Raw genomic sequence first — 16,735 nt, 5'->3', positions numbered from 1 at the left:
GGTCACCGTTACACAAACACTGGTGTGTTTGTGTCTGACGTGTGGAGCCGGAGCGGCACCAGGTGGTAGCTGACGGGACTGACGGGCGGAACGACACAAGAGAAGAAATACGTCGCTACCCATAGATAAAATTAGCTTCACCTGTTTTGTCTTTAAATGCTAGCGCAACCTCGGATCATTATAACTGCGTAACAATCGCAGCTGTGAATTAAAACAATGACAAAGGACGAAACTAAACGTCGCATACACTTCATTGTTGCAGCTGTTGGACATAACTGACGTTGCTCTGAACCAATCAGAATCGCAGCTCTGTTGGCCCGAACGACGTTTGACCAATCGCCGACGAGGGTTTGTTGTAGGCAAGTTAGATTGATCCGGACATGACTATATATACGTGGAGGAATACATAATAGGGGAATGTGTTGCAGAGCTCAGAAGCCATTTTGAGATGATGTCCCTGTTGAGAAAACCCATGAAGATGCTGAAATCAACGAGCATGGTTACATTTCTGTCTGTTTCTCCCTCCGTCTCCTCTATTTCACCATGGCAGCTGTCAACCGACGGGACATTAGCAAAGCGGGGTATCAAGCCGTGCTCACAGAGTTAAAACGTCATTGATATGAAAGAGGAGAGTGTCTGTTTACTGTCTCTGTCGAGACATGTAACACCGTGAGTTTTTTCCAGTCTGAAATCTTCCAGCATCTCTCACAACCCAACGTCTCCTTGAGTGACTGTGTTAATTCACTCTTGTACCGGAGAGAAGGGAGGCAGATCCGTTTTCCAATGGCTTCTGTGAGCCTTGTTTCCAGTCCCCCAGCCCCTGTTCTTGACAAAAACATGACAGACTCTGAGCTTGCAGGGGATGAAAGGTCGAGTAACATTCTTGTGCAATTGTTAATACGCTCATCTGTGCGTTTCAGTGCTGTGGGTCTACATGCTTGTGTTACTGTTTTCTTCTTTTAACCATTAATTGCAGGGTATAAGAGCCATTTCCACGGTTTCCTCCCCCCCTCCCCTCTTCTCCCCCTCAAAAATCTTTGCATGCCTCTTTGGTGCAGTTGAATAACGCTGTCCAAAATAGCCTAGACATCCCATCTCCGCGTCGACAAGACTCATTCATGATCATTTCCATGCAAGATAGCAGACCATCGTGTGTGTTGTTGTGGCACTGGGATGGGTCCATGGCTTCATTGTTGCCATCTGCAGGATACTATGCAAATGACTCTGATGTAGATGCCACGCCCATCCTCGTACTGCCCTCCCCCTACCGGGCACACGGCGGTACTGCGGAGACAGGCTTCACTCGGGGTTGAGGTTATGTGGTTCTGCTGGGTTCAGGCCATGCCTGCGTCCTTGCGATTGCTTTGTAATCTGAACGGGACTGTCAGACCATGTGAACAAAGGGTTAAACCAGATGGTTTAACAGTTTTTAACCAAAGAAGAAGACGGAGAAGAATCAGCTGGTGTTAGTGTTTAGTTGGGAGAAAAGTTTGATTGCACCTGTTACCTGTGACAGATTTAGATTTCTGATTTAAGTCCTTAAACTGGGCAAGAAAAGTGATGTAGTACTCGCAGTAGGAACTTCAGGTACGGCTGTTGTGCTCAGTAAGGGGATTGTGGTTTTATTGCACTTTGTAGTATTACTTTTATTATTATGTGGAATCACTGGAGAGTTCATGTTTCTATAAATACTGAATAGTTATGCCGAGTATTTGCCTACATTTGTTATCAGTCTTGAGTAAGGTATAATTACAGGTAAATATGAAAATAAGAGGGTGGTTTTATGCCGTTTTCACTTAATCATATTTGAAATATTTAAGCTGGTGGTGGATCTTGAGGCCTCTGCTGCTTTAACTGGGCTAAAAGTGAAGTTTAGGTGCAGTGTCATGGTAGTGTTGGCTGTCGAGGGTGTCATGTTGAAGCCTGAGCTGCACTGGTGTCATAGGAAGAGGCAGTGGGTGCCTGTGAAAACAGACCTGGGTCAGTGAGTTATTGTCTGCACTATATTTCTAAAGCAGCAGACATTGCATGTAATGAAAACATTATCAAGACTGAAATGGTGAGATATATATATATATATATATATATATATATATATATATACACACCACTGTCATAGTTTGATAGGAGATGGTAGTTTTTAGGATATATTTTTACATGAAATGCTTGCTATGTATTAGCCATCTACTATAACACAGTATGTGTTAATTTGTATTTTAAGAAGCATCAATCATAGTCATTTTAAATTTGGACCAGCTATTAAAAAAGGTTGCCTTTACTAAAACTGCTGAACTTTATTGTTGTAACCAACTAAATTTACTCAACATCCTTGTCTGAAACATGACATCTTATAAAAACAGCATGTAGGTATGTGGCGTACATTCAGTAACCACTCCTCTGCAGACACACGGGGCCATGGTTGCTGCAGCAAACTAATAGGAAGAGAGCCCCAAATTCTTCCAGAATGATGCTCACGCACTGATCATAAAGATGATAGACGTTAGTATCTTTAAACATCAACATCTCTGTATATTTCAGAGTCCAGGCTCGGACACGTCCTGGCTGATATTTCCCAGCTGTAAAATGTTCTCTGTCATAGTAATTGTTCCTACAGGTGTGCTCAGGCCTCTCAGCCAGATCGCTTATGTTGAAATTCCATCTAAATGTATCTCATTTTAAGAATCGTTTACTTGAGAGTAATAGTTGTCTTTTGTCACAACCATTTTTGACTTGTCAACACAGGTTTGCCTAAATCATACTTCACTTGTCTCTGACTTCAGGTTGTCATTATAGCATTTATCATTATAACTTTGCTTCCAGAAATAGAGGCTCATGTAGATTTTAACTCAACCTGAAATTGAATTTAATTTGGTTTTCATAAAACAACAGCACGCTGGAAATAAAGACTTAGCCTTGAATTATTAATGTGATGTTTTTAGTACAGGAAAGGCTCAGGGCGTAATGGAAACTCTCTGGCATGATATTTGGTACTTTGTTCCAGTTGAAGGGAAAAGACATTTCAAAAGCTTTAGTATAATTTCATTTTTATTTCTTATTTAAGTATTACAGCAGGCTCATCAGATGATTTGCTCATGATGTGAAAAACATATTCACAGTGTCCAAGGCTGACAAAATACAGTATAAACCCTTACAGTTATACTCATTGTACTGACTGTTTTCCTCTTTTTAGAGAGGATGGTGAACTAGAAGATGGAGAAATAGATGACGAAGGGATTGGAATTGAAGAGGAAAACAAAGAGGCTACAGAGGTGACCGGAGAAAAAGAGAAAGAGAAGGACAAGGAAAAAGAAAAAGAGAAAGCTAAAGAGAAAGAAGAAAAGACTCACAGGCACTCCAGGAAAAGATACAAAAAGACCAGAGAGAAGAGGAGGTCTAAAAGGAGGAGGCGTGACAGACAGAAAGTAACTTTATACTTGTCATTACAACATAATATCTCTTACAGCTACTGCAGTCACGGCATGAATGTGAACCACTCAGACTAATTGAAAATTCACTGCAATGTTTTGCCCTCTCCGCAGCACCACTCCCCGTCCAGCAGCTCCAGCTCTGACAGTTATGACTCTGACTACGACCGACCGGAAAGGCCCAAAAACAGGAAGAGCCAGGGATCTATCCGCGACCCTGACGGCCAGCCCTCTCAGGTGAGTTCAGCTCCGCTGGCACGCTGACGCTTAATAATCATCTAAGCATTGTTGTGCAACATTTCTCTCTTTTACTGTTGACTTGCCAGCATGGACGGGATTCAAAGGGAGGCCATGGCAACTCACAGAAGTCCTCGCCGCACAAAAGCAGCGATTTTGACAAATACAGCGACTACAGTGATGACAAGTATGACTATGATGAAGAGGAGGATGATTATGACGATGACATGTCCGAGTATCAACAGGCAAAAGACTCAACATCCCCGAGTCAGGGAAGGGGACGTCATGCTAAAGACCAGATGAGGAGAGGAAGTATGAGGGGAATGAAACAACAACAGTGTAAGAAGGCATTTTCAAGTTTAAGCATTTTGTATCACATTCATCTGATACACTATTGAGTCTGATCACTTCCTCCAAAATGTCGTTTCCAGTTGGGCAGAGGGGAAGAGGCAGAGGGAGTGGGCCAGGCAGAGGACGTGGGATGCTCAACAAGAACAAGAAGATGAAGGGCAAACTCTGGGGGGGACGTGGACGAGGTCGAGGAGGAGATCAGGGCATGGAAGACATGGCACTGGTAAATATGCCTTTAAAAATTCAGCCAAATGTATTAGTCCTATATTACTAATTATGGTAAATGGGCTGCACTTACATAGTGCTTTTAGTCATGGAGAATCAAGCTAAAGTACTATGTGTATTTTTAGTGTCTGCGTCACACTGTAATATAGAGTTTTTAGAAAACTGACCAACAGTCAAATGTGAAAAGACAGATAACTTTTGATTAAAGATTTTTATTAGTATTCACAATGAACCAATAAAGTAAGATTTCGCTTGTAGTGTATATTAACAAATTAACTGGGAACAAGACAAAACTGAGACGACATCCATTTGTTTACTTTGTGTCACAGGAGGGAAAAAATTCTTCCGGTTTTCAGAAGAAACGACCAATTATGAGCAAGGAGTTTATTAATCAGCATACAGTTGAACACAATGGTAGATACATCTGCAAGTATTTCCTGGAGGGCCGATGCATCAAGGTACAGCAGCACTAATGCTCTTTGGCTTGTTTTATATCTGGAAAACACAATGACTTTCCTAAATGAAAGATGAAATGATTTTGTCTTCATCCAGGGGGAACAGTGCAAGTTTGAACATGAGCTCGTCGTGCCAGATAAGAAAAAGGAACTTTGTAAATTTTACCTCCAAGGATACTGCAGTAAAGGAGATAATTGCATTTACATGCACAATATCCTTCACTAATGACAACAAGTGTTTTTAATTACATCTGTGTAATTGCATCTCATAATGAACAGAACTCTCATTATACATTTTAATTAGTTCTGATCCTTAACCTGTGATTGCACATGAATACCCGTGCAAGTTCTTTCATACGGGAGCCAAATGTTATCAGGGGGATAACTGCAAGTTCTCCCATGAGGCTCTGACTGATGTGACCAAAGAGTTGCTTGATAAGGTCAGACACCGAGAAAAAGTGATTTTGAATTTTAACACCTCCATGCCAAGAGACCTCGAAACTTTTGTCTTATTTCTGCCTTCTGACTCATTTCTCAGATAATTAACACTGAAGAGGAGAATGCCCGTGAGGACGAATTGGAGCTGGAGGATCTGAGAAAGCAGGGTATCTCCCCACTTCCGAAGCCTCCTCCTGGGGTGGGGTTGCTTCCCACTCCTGGTCAGAGCAGTCCTACAGATGGAGCCTCTGGCCAAGCAGGGAAGAAGATCCCCTCCCTATTTGAAATAAAGGTTCAACCTACTGTAGACTTGGCGCAAAAAATTGGTCTTAGGTAACCAAAATAATCTGTAATCAAGCTCTATAACTCTTTTTCAAACTCAAACTGGAACTTATCCCCAACCTAATTGTGCACTTAATTTTTTCAGTGGATCCAACTTCTCCCAGAATCAAGTTGAAGGGACCAATCAGTTTAGTGGCGACTCAGAGGACACACAGAGTGGAGGTATGGTGCCTTCAGGCACCTCTGTTCCTCCTGTTCCTCCCCCTGGATCACCTGGTCCCATGGGTCACCCCACCGGCCCACCCATGCCACAGAGCCCCCCAGGACAGCACCCAGCACACGGATTTCCAATGCAGCCACCAGTCCCCTCCGGTCAGCCCCAGCCCTTCCACGGAAACCTGCCTAATATCAACCCTCAGATGAATATGCAGAGACCTCCATTCCCTCCTATACCAGATCTACAGATGCTGCAAAGTCTCTTCCCTTTTCCATCATTGGGTCAGAACCCGGTAGAGTTCTTTGGCAGCTTCCTCCGAAACCAGGCCATGGGCCAACAAGGAGGTCAGTGTGATATTAAAATGTTTATTCAATAGGTTAATTACCCTTTAATCATTACTGAAACTTCAAAATGTTGATGTTTTTTTATGGTTTATTTTCTGCAAAGTGGACCCTAGTCTGGCCTTCATACAGAACCTCCAGCAGCAGATGGGTACAGAGTCACAGTTGCAGTCGTTACCACCAGCAGTACAGAAAGCCATCTTTTTACACCTGACACAGTCACAGGGGAATGAGCCACAGAGAGCAGAGTCTCAGGATGATAACAATGCAAACAGAGGTAAGTGCCCAAGCCCAAAAAGCAGGTTTGCAGAATTGAGATGAAATAAAAACCCAGAACCCCCTCAGAAACAGACTGAAGTAAAAAAGACCTGTGTTACCCAGGAAAAGTATTCAAATACTTCATAATAATTTACAAAAGTGCTCAGAGAGAAGAAATATTTAGATATGATTTCATCGTCTTTTACAGATGAAACTACAAACTGGTACTCGAGCGATGAGGAGGATGGGAGCTGTGTTGCCTCCATCCTTAAATCTCTGAAAAAGCAGAGTGAGCTGCAGCAGTCTCAGTCCAAGCCCTCCCAGGCTGCCCCAGGGCCCCCAGCACTGGGTGACCCTCGGCTTGTGAAGGAGAGGGCCCCACCTAGTGATCCGCGTGTGAAGACAGACCCCCGACAGCGCCCCCCTGAGGTGAAAAAGGAGTTGGATGGAGCTGCAGATCCACGGCTCTCCAGAGACCCCAGGAAGATGAGACCGATGGAGCCAACTTCCTATCGCCAGCAGGGCCACCCTGTTCCTCAGAAACCTCCCACAGGAGAGGAGGATGATGAAGGAGAGAGGGAGCTCAGGGAGAGAGCTGTTCTCATCCCTTTAGATGCCAGCCCCGGCGTGGTGCTGCGGGACCCTCGTTGCCAGTTAAAGCAGTTTAGCCACATCCGGGTTGACATTCTGCTCCAGAGGCCTGCCTTTGCTCAGACAGTGGTGTGGGCCCCTGAGGACCTCATCCCTTCCCTTGTCCCCAAACAGGAACACTCCATCAACCTTCCTCTTCCACCCCTAATCGCAGATGCTCAGATGAACCGAACAAGCCTGCCCGAACATCCCCCTGTCTCCAGCCCTCCGCCATCTGACCCCAGACTGCTAGCTGCACGTTTAAAGGAACGTATTCGATTGCCCTCTGGATCTCTAGAGTCTCGATCCTCCACTGAGAGACCCGTAGACCCACGCCAGCAAAAGGCTCTGGACCCCAGACTCAAGCGTACAGGAAGCCTGGACTCCAAGCTGCTGGTTCCAAAAGAGCCCTCCACTGGGGGAGGAGTTGTGGACCCCAGGCTACAGAAGACCAGTTCCAGCTCCTCTCCTCACGCCGCCCGAGCCAAGCCAGAGCCTGAGAGGCTGCCGCCGTATGCCCCTCGTCTGGCATCCTCTGGTGGAGGGCTGGAGAGTCCCACTACAATCCTTGGGGGCATCAGTCTGTACGATCCTCGTGCTCAAACAGAGCAGGCTCAGAAGGAGCAAGCAGAGCCTCCTAAAAAGGCGGGTATTCTGAAACACCCCGCAAAGAGAGACAATACTCCGCCACCATCACTCTCACCAACTCAACGAAGTGGCTCTTTTGAAGAGGCCAAAAGCACAGACGTTGCCTCAGATCAGCCTCCACCTTCCAGTTCCCCCACAGTGCCCCCCGCCTCACCTGTCAAACCCCCTGCAGTTCATAATCTCCCCATCCAGGCGCTGGCCGGGCTGATCCGACCCCAGTACACTGACCCCAGACAGGCCAAACTAACAGGACAGGGTCCTACAGGAGCACAAGAGGAGGCAGAGCTAAAGAAGGAGCAGGAGCAGCAGCATCAGGAGGAGGAGCAGGAGGAGGCCTTGAAGGAGCACCCAAAACAGGAGGATCCAGAGGAGGAGGCAGACGACAGGACGCTTAAAGATGTGTTCAAGACCTTTGATCCCACTGCTTCCCCTTTCTGTCAGTAAACACTCCAGTATGGAAATGTGAAAAAGTTGCATAAGATTTGTATATTGAGGAGACGTGTGTATTAATCTTTATTTAGCTTTACATGAATCTATTTATTTCTGTATATAATGATCTTGTATAGAATCACATATTATTTAGTGCACCACACATTTGACAGTTTGGAGAGGATGCTGGATACGTGCGCAGATACAGTGTATAGTCCAATTTAACATGATCATATTGATGCTGAAATGTGTGTTTTGTAAGTGTGTATGTTAAAGTCTTTTTATCATTATGTAATTTTCATCTATGTTTGAAACAATCCAAAAAAAAGGAACTATGTTAATGTGTATAGTTTTCACTAAGGACTGACCCATATGGTGTTTACTAAACTCTGGGTTCATTTCAGGCATTACACCCTGTATAGTAGATGAATTCAATCATAATAAAAAAAAATACTGAGTAATCGATCAAACCACAATTGTAAGAATTACCTTGAGAATTTTTGTATTTACATATTTATTTCTGGACACTTTTATATTACGAGGTATTTAAGTTTATGCTCACTTTTATGATAGGGGGATTTCTTTCAGCACAAGTTCACAGATGTTTTATCAAACATTTACATTTGTTACCAAACACACCCTGAGCTTATGATTTGTCAAGATCTCACATGACCAGGTCAGATTCCTTGCAGGCATGTAACAATGACTGATTGCTACTCCCTTTTTACAGTTTTTAAATTAAACTCTCTACAATTAAGCTAGTTTGTATTTTTTGTGCAATATGAGACAGTTCCCTGCTTAGCTGAGAAGAAATGTTCTGTAGTTTTGCAACATTGCAGCTGTTCGGTTTCAGGTTTTGTAAATTGTTGGACTATTATCATTTAAAGTGGCCTAAATGCTTTGAGGATGTTACTGTTGTGGGTTTTTCTAACTGGCTAACCTAGAAGTAATGACAGTTAATGGAGTAAATTAATATTGGTTACCTAATTTTTTATCATTTATCATTGTCATTCCTCAAAACACTCACTGCTGACAAGCTTGTAAGTAGCTCTTAAAACGTCCTTCACTATTTTTCAAAACAGATCATCAGAGTAAGAAGAAGGAAAGAAAACCAGTGTATTATACAAAGAGGATACTATCTTGGTGACATTGTAGTTATGTGTATATGTGTTATATGACCATTATGCCTATTTTCACTGTAGATTTTATTGGAGTTGACTATAGATTAACTCATATGAGGTAATGTGTGCTACAAAGGGTGAGCATTGTAGACCTAAGGTGGCATATCGCTTTGCAGTTTTGTTTTAATTAAAAGTCGTGTGTCTGTTGTAGTGAGCTTGACTGAAACTAAGCTATTTACTTTTTTTTATTATTGTTTTCATAATTCACATTGTAAATGCCTATTTTGTATCACGTGTACAGTGTATTTTTGGGTGTTTTAATGAATAATGCTTTATTTTTTTTTTCCTGTCAGTATGGTGGTTATGGTTGTGATAATACTATATGACATTTTAACAACACATATGCCCGTCACATTTCAGTGATTTTATTATGAATATCTGAAATAAAGAGAGAAAACATCATCAGTTTTATTTCAGAATCAAATGTCAAGTTGAAATGTCTCATTTTTGTGTGCAAGTCCAATATTATAACAAATATCAGCTCCAATACAAACACTGCTGAAGTGTCTTTGAACATGACAATCTGTGGAAGTGCTGCAAGCATTTAGAGGGCTTCATAAGTTTATTAATATGTCACATGAAAAAGAAAACCTGTCAGTGTTTGTGCTTCTTGAGACATAAATACTACAGGTGTCACTTGTAGCTATGTTGTACATTGACTTGCGGGGCAAGACTGGGTGCTACAGGGTGAGTTGAGGTCTTCCTCAAACCCAGCTCATCAGTCTCTGGGTTAGAGGTCTGCTGGGCCCGATGGATCTCCAGGTTCCTCTTCCACTGGAAACACAGAGCTGTAGCCTCAGCACCATCTGAGTTTGGCTCAGGCTGCTTCAAACCCTGGAACCAAGAGCATTCACATAGAAAATAGTTTGAGAGATTGTTTGTATCACAGAGAGGAGCTCATTGTTTGTTGCTGTATGTCTGTGTTATTAAAATTACTGTGATGCAGGCTGTCTCTGCAGCATGAACCCCACGCAGGACCGTCTGCAGTAGATTCTGTGCATTCTTCACAAGGATCTCATCAGATGATTTGCACCCAGGTGTTACGGCATTAACACTACACAAACATTAAGATACTGTCTCATTACCTTTATTTATTATTGCTATTTTGCAAGTGATTTGTGTCTAAGCTTTTCTGACCTGGAGATGATGCTGAGCTGGTTGGTGATGGTGAGGATCTGCTCGACAATGAGAGATAGTTCAACCGTACACTGCTCATCCAAGCAGTGGTTGGCAATGACTCTGATAAACTGAGTCACTGACTGGCAGTTAGAGATCACATCTTTGGCTGCAGTGACAAATGCCTCTTTATTCTGAAAAGAGAAATGATTGTGGATTATTTGCACCTGCAAATATCAAGGCAAACAAAACAAGAATTGTCGCCCCTTGCGGATGTATGCCTCTGCCACTCACACTAGTTTTTTTCTGTTTATCCAGAATCATATAAAATATTAATCATTTGTGTGAAACCTTGTCACAATTGCTATGTAAATTCTTGAGTTACGGCTAAAAGTGTGTTTTGTGCAGTCACAGTGACCTTGACCTTTGATCTTGGCTACAAAAATCTAATCAGTTTGTCCTTGAGTCCAAGTGAACATTTGTGCCTGGTGCAAGCTGGAGAAGACTCTGCATCACAATGCAAATCATCCAATCAGAACACAGCTACCAACCAACCAATTAGAATAGAACTGCAAACTAACTAACACCAAATTTGAACAGATGACTGAGTTATCACAGACATTGCATTCACAAGGCCAAAACCGTGTTTGTGACATCACCGTGACCTTCACCTTCGACTACCAGAATCTAATCAGTTCATCCTTGAGTCCAATTGAATGTTTATAACAAATTTCCATTACTGAGCAATCATGTTCACAAGAATGGCACAGACAAACAGAACACAACCCAGAAACATAATGCCTCTAGCCCTGGCTGTCACTGGTGCAGAGGCATAAAAATGTGATCTGTGGTGGTTCTTACTGGTATTGGGCCTTTTCTCCTCAAGTACTGTGTCATGTAGCATATTGTGTCAGCCATCTTCCTGGTCACCTGGACAATTCTGTTGTCCTTAGGGTCCCAGCTGTCACTTTCTTGTTTTAGAAAAATGGAGGTGTAGGTCAGCGAAGAAACTTTGTATGCTCCAGTCACGGCACCATCCTATAGAGAAAGGAAGAACTTCATTTATTGTGACATAAAGGAATCACTGATCTGTAAAATCTTGTCACTCATTAGATACCTACATTTTTTTCCATATTTCCAGTTCCATACCTGGCCAAAGATGCCCTTTCCATTTTTGTCTCTGGGGAATCTACACTCTCTGTATTGCCTTTCTGCCAGGACGTCATTGCTGTGTCAGAGGGAAATTCCACTTCTTTCACTTTAGATGGGATTGCAGCCAACACTGCTTTGATATCCTCAGGTGTTTTGCCCTGTAGACCGACTCTGATGTGCTCTTTAGCATCTTGGTGAATCCCATCTTGTTTCCTGATCTCCTCCACCACATAGTGAGCTTTGGCTGACCAGCACTGTATCTGTACATCCAGACTGAGCGTGTCACAAATGTAGTGAGTCTCTACCATGAGCCTTGCCCTGCTGATTACATCTGAAATCTGAAAAGACAAGTGGTCGTTGATAGACCTCAGATTAGAGCGGGCGCGTGGGTCATGGATGTAGTTCAAACAGTCCTCGACTGATTTGGTTGCAGATTTTACATTTTCAAAAAGTGTTTGTGCTGTATTCTCAAATTGTTGCTCTGCCTCTTCTATGTTGTTCTCCCTAAAGTGTGCAGCTGCAAAATAAGCAATGCTGGCAATATTTTGAAGTGCAGTGTCATAATCCTTATTTGCTTTGCTCAAGTGACCAGAAAGTACTCTAATTTTAATCAAAATATGTCTTTGCAAGAATTCAGATTTTGCAAGTTGCATCACGCTTGGCATTACGTCCAGCTCCTCTGCAGCTTTAAGGTAGGCCTCAGTCAGTGTTTTTAGTTCATCCTGGTATCCTGTTAACTGTTTTGATTTGTAAGCACTTCTGCAATTTAGGCTGGTGATCCTTGCTGCCTCTTGGATACGAAGCGAGTTCTCAGACAACACTGATAGCTGTTTCTGAGGGCTCAACTGGTTCATTGCAGCTGATGTTCCCAAAATCTTATCAAGCGAATTTAGCAAAATCTGAACAGACAAACCCCAGAGGATACAGAGTCCCTCTAGTTGATCTACCTGTCCTGCCTGTGAAGTGGAGAACTCGACCAGGTACCTTGTGTTGTTCTGGGCTTTGTTCAGTTTGGTGTGTAAAATGCTGAAGGTTTCTTGGCCGTCACTTTGTGAGGTTAAATCAGAGGAAGTCAAGAGCTGGACCACGTCAGCAGATAAACTCATCACTTCATTTAGTTGCTGCATAACAGTGGCTGCTGTTGTTGGCAGATTTCCTTGCAGTGCTGTGTAAACAGCATGATACCAGGTTCCAGCTACTGGTAGTAAAACCTTTCTGATGTTGTTAATAAGGTCAGAAAACTGTGTGCTGTGTTTGTAGATGCTCTCTGTTCTCATTCCTGAGCTCATCGCCGTCTCTTGAGCTGTCTGGACGAGCAGCGGAGTCAATGACACCAGCTCTGCTCTAAAACCTTCCAACGTTTGACAATCAACTGCATCAACAATGGCCATGGCCTCCTTTGCAGCTTGAGCGAAACAGTTTGACAGCTCAAGAACACCAGTGCAGGCCTGGTTGAGCACCGTCACATCTTTTTCTTTAGTCACAGTCACAACTTCATACAAGAGGGGTAAAAGGTTAAATTCAAGAGGCTTGTGGATCAGCTTGGGGGTATCAGAGACAGCTGGGATCTTTAAATCATCACTGTCATATTTATGAGCCAGCTCTGCTTCTATGGTTTCCTCATCTGAGTGCTCCTCCTCATGTTCAGTATGGGAATCCCTCTCCTTGAGCTCCAAAACAGGAGAATCAGACCCTCTTATCATGTCATCCAGGTTCAGTTCACAGGTGTCCTTCACTGGTAAACACAAGTGTGAGATTTCAGGCTGACGCGCCCCCTCTCGCAGTGGGCTCAGAAGATGTGGATGCTGTTGGCCGTCCAGTCCCTCTCTTAGCACTTTAAAATGCTGAATGACTCTGGAAACATTGTCTGAAAAAGTAGAATACACCTCCACATTTAGACAGGAACCTAAAAGCATGTCTTTGATTGACTCGCCCACTTTGGTCTGAGATGACTGAACCTGTTTCAGCAGGACCAGGAGTCCATTCCTGTAGATGGGGCTATCACTTCTGTCCAAGTGCCTCTTCACTGAGTGAATCACCAGCTTCATGTGACAAATAAGGTTTGTTGCATGTTCATTAAACAGTTTATAGCTCTGCTCTCTGTACGCTTCGTCACATCCATGCCGATCATTGACCATCTCATTAATGGCAATACTGGTAAACTCCCTCACATCCATCACATCACTGAGAGCATCCTGAAGCTGACTAGTCTCCTCTTCCCATTTCTGACAAACCTCATGAAGCTTGTGTACGGTTTGCATTGAATTATCCGCCAGCTCCAGTGAAAGAGGGGCAATCCGAGCTCTGAGTCTTGTAAGGCATGCTCGCGAGTTCTCCACGTTCTCCAAACTCTTTGCATCAACAGCTACAGCTGAGATAAAATTTGCCACTTGTGTAATTCTATCAGTGGAAGATATGAAGTCCTCAACTACAGGCTGAATAAAGTTCAGATCCATCTTTGTAGAGGAATCTGCCACCAGGATCTGTCTTGTCACATTTAAAAGTTCCTCAAATGTAGAAGATGCTATAAGAAATGTGTCCAAGACTTGATAAAGAATCGTAGTTATCAAAGTTTTGTCAAGCATTTGTATTTGTTCCACCAACAAAGTGAAGATGTTTTCAAGTCTCTGCTCATCAAGATCATCTGAAGACTTTAAAGTCCTTTTTATATCAGACCAGGACTGCAGGATGTGACGACAATGACCCACCATTCTTTGCTGAAACTCTCGACGAGAAGAATTTGCGACAACCATACAGTGAAACACAAGATCTCTTACAATGCTGTCAAAGCCACTCCTTTGGATTGAGGAGGTGGAAGAGCTAGTAAGTATCTCCAACAGACTGGTCCTCCTCCCTGTGTAATACCCAAAAGGACCCAGTGAGCCTCTGTGGCATTCACTTTTTAGGGTTATAATAATGTCATTCACCGTTCTCTGCACCTTGTCCAGAATGTACCTCTTGGCTGCCTGTGCCTGCTCGCATGTAGGGTGCTTGATGGTTGTGCACATGGCAGTGTGCAGCATGGAGATGCACCTCCTCAGGATCTCCAATGAATCAAAAAGTTGTTTTGTTTGTGTGGGATCCTGTAGGGAATTTGCCCTCTCCACTGTCAGTCTGTTGAGGAGACACACAGCATCAGAAAACACCTGGAAAGACCTGAGCAGAGACTTGATGTCTGAGGAGGAGCCAAGCTGAGAGAGGCACTCCAAAACCCGATCAGCAGCAGCTACAACTCTCCGGACGGTAGCATCATCATCCACTAACAGAACCTAGGAACAAAGAAACAGATAAGGTCACTATGTTACTGCTTTCTGTTTTACCTTTATAGTCATTCTAAGTCCCCAGAGGATGAACCCATCTGATGTTGGAGACCCCCTGACATGTCCTCTAGCACCACCATGAGATTGACTTTTTTTTACTCAGTGAAATGTCTTGACAATATCTTTGGGTGGATTGACATTCAATTTGGTTAAGACATTCATGCCCCCAAATTGTAATTCTGATACAGACAAGATCAGGTAGAAATAATAATTTGTCCAAAATTGCAAAACTAATGATGTCCCCATCAGCCTCAGCTCAGCTGTATAGTGCTGATTAGACAATATGCTAACTCAGCAAACTAAGGTGGAAAATATTATACCTGCTAAACATCAGCAGGTTAGCATGCTGATTTGAGCCTTTAGCTCGAAGCATTGCTGCAACTTCAAGCCTCACAGAGTTGCTAGCATGGCTGACTCCAAGTTTAGTTCATATTTCACCATATAGGCACAATATTACTTAGTCAGGTAGTAATGTGTTCGATCAAGTTCAATACCTAAATGTAAAACCTAAAAATTAAAACTATGTTTGTATTCACATAAAGCAAATACTGACAGACTGAAAAATTCTACATTGTGGGGGACAGGCACTGTAGATATAAAGTGACTTAGTTGTTTTGCAGTATGAGTGCATAATATTATGACAATGGTAATTATGGGTAAAGACAGACATCCCCAGATCATTTTGCAATCTCTTCCTAAGCCTTGGACAATGGTGGGAAACAAAGCTTCTGTGTGTCAGCATGTTCTGAGTGTGAGAACTTTTGTTTGCAGAAAAGGTTGGAATTTAAATTGCACCAATTTGATACCCTTGTGTGCTGAAATAGATCTAGACAGCATTTATCATAACCAAAGAGAAGAAAGACCAGATAAAGTTAGAAAACAGTGTGGGTGATAAAGTAGACCTCTGTCCTTTTTTTCAGATTTACATGGAATAGCTGATGTAACCCACTTTTATAAATTACAGAAGGTCTGTGCACAGGCATGACACTTCAGATAACATATCGGTCAGTAGCTAACATTAGGAGAAAGTTCACCATCCTCGCAAATTAACAAAGGGTAATTTAAACTGTTATTTGTAACAGTGTGTTTTTTCCATTTAAGGAAACTTGTCTGTGTTATTAATCATTCACTGTCTGGTTTTGGACGATGTAGCCATCCCTCTTTGCCTATCTCTGTTTAGTTTGGGGTAAAATGGTAATATTTATTTTTAAAACACATCCGATATTAAGTAATACATTAGCAGACACCTTTTCAACCAGGAGAAGAAAAATCATACTTTACTTTGACTAATCTCAGGAAGACGTTTTGTGTAGCGGTGATGAGCTCCTCTCTGTGTTCAGCCAAACTGGGCTGGATGCTGAGTTTCTGGGCTGCCAGCAGCACATGCTGTCCAGACACAGTGACTGACTCCAACAGTGATGACATCTCCATGTGCAAAACCTCATCCTCTGTCTCATTTATATGCCTGGAAGTAAAGAGCCTGGTGTTTGTCTGATAACATATTACACATGTCTCTTATATAAATCTAATGAGGTTACAAATTGGAATGTGAATTTTACAGATTTTCTTGTACCTGCGGTCTTCTACTCTTTCCCCCAGTAATCACCACACTGTACATACCTGGAGGCCACTGCTGCCATATTCTCAGTGGCTTTGGCCACAGCCTGAGCTGCCTCCTCCAGGTGGCTGAACTGTTGAGGTCCCACTGCACTGTCACACAGCAGCACCAAATGGCACAAATGACTTGCGATCGGTGCGACCACCTGCTCCACCGCCACAGTCCTAATCAACCCGTGATCGAATAAGGAGGACATAGTTAGCAGGGTGATTCTCTCTGGTCAAAAAAAAGTGAGCAGCTTCATGTGTCGTAGTGTTCCTGCTGTATTCACAGTGGTATTTGTATTAATAATTCATTGGGCTCTACAGAGGAGCTATCTTGATGACAGTGTTTCATAGCAACTGGTGTCACCTGACCGAGGAAACTGAACCTCATCAGGTTTAAAGAGCCTTTTCTTCCTTGACATATTGTT

At 43.0% G+C, this 16,735-nt stretch overlaps 2 protein-coding genes across 3 annotated transcripts; one reads left to right on the top strand and one right to left on the bottom strand.

The window, feature by feature from the left end:
• Positions 1 to 230: 230 nt before the first annotated feature.
• On the top strand, positions 231 to 9,541 carry LOC139623082 (zinc finger CCCH domain-containing protein 6). Of its 2 annotated transcripts, none has more exons than XM_071480973.1 (12): positions 231 to 669; positions 3,191 to 3,422; positions 3,540 to 3,662; positions 3,752 to 4,001; positions 4,094 to 4,236; positions 4,568 to 4,696; positions 4,791 to 4,907; positions 5,026 to 5,133; positions 5,232 to 5,464; positions 5,559 to 5,974; positions 6,078 to 6,248; positions 6,438 to 9,541. In XM_071480973.1, the coding sequence occupies exons 1-12, from the start codon at positions 620 to 622 to the stop codon at positions 7,949 to 7,951; spliced, it is 3,486 nt and encodes a 1,161-aa protein (XP_071337074.1). In that variant the 5' UTR covers positions 231 to 619; the 3' UTR covers positions 7,952 to 9,541. The 2 variants fall into 2 exon arrangements, with proteins under 2 accessions (XP_071337074.1, XP_071337073.1); XM_071480972.1 differs by having other exon boundaries at positions 231 to 869.
• On the bottom strand, positions 9,536 to 16,519 carry LOC139623439 (uncharacterized). Its single transcript, XM_071481683.1, has 7 exons — positions 16,326 to 16,519; positions 15,987 to 16,170; positions 11,355 to 14,654; positions 11,095 to 11,271; positions 10,255 to 10,427; positions 10,054 to 10,171; positions 9,536 to 9,951 (listed from the first exon to the last, which is right to left on the bottom strand). Exons 1-7 carry the CDS (start codon positions 16,517 to 16,519, stop codon positions 9,751 to 9,753), a joined length of 4,347 nt encoding a protein of 1,448 aa, XP_071337784.1. The 3' UTR covers positions 9,536 to 9,750.
• Positions 16,520 to 16,735: the final 216 nt, after the last annotated feature.

Source organism: Trachinotus anak, unplaced genomic scaffold (assembly GCF_046630095.1).
Source record: "Trachinotus anak isolate AG129_WGS33_773 ecotype Australia unplaced genomic scaffold, CSIRO_AGI_Tana_v1 ptg000007l, whole genome shotgun sequence".
In the NCBI taxonomy this organism is placed as follows: Eukaryota; Metazoa; Chordata; class Actinopteri; order Carangiformes; family Carangidae; genus Trachinotus; species Trachinotus anak.
Note: the sequence above shows the minus strand (reverse complement) of the source record. Positions and strands in the feature narration are given on the sequence as shown.

Excerpts from the sequence above, each read along its gene's own strand:
- LOC139623082 (XM_071480972.1), top strand. The coding sequence starts at position 784 with ATGGCTTCTGTGAGCCTTGTTTCCAGTCCCCCAGCCCCTGTTCTTGAC. Across the intron at positions 5,134-5,231 it reads CCAAAGAGTTGCTTGATAAG|ATAATTAACACTGAAGAGGA; the intron begins GTCAGACACCGA and ends CTCATTTCTCAG. Across the intron at positions 5,975-6,077 it reads GGCCATGGGCCAACAAGGAG|TGGACCCTAGTCTGGCCTTC; the intron begins GTCAGTGTGATA and ends TTTTCTGCAAAG.
- LOC139623439 (XM_071481683.1), bottom strand. The coding sequence starts at position 16,519 with ATGTCCTCCTTATTCGATCACGGGTTGATTAGGACTGTGGCGGTGGAG. Across the intron at positions 16,171-16,325 it reads ATGGCAGCAGTGGCCTCCAG|GCATATAAATGAGACAGAGG; the intron begins GTATGTACAGTG and ends CTTTACTTCCAG. Across the intron at positions 10,172-10,254 it reads CAGCTCAGCATCATCTCCAG|TGTTAATGCCGTAACACCTG; the intron begins GTCAGAAAAGCT and ends ATGTTTGTGTAG.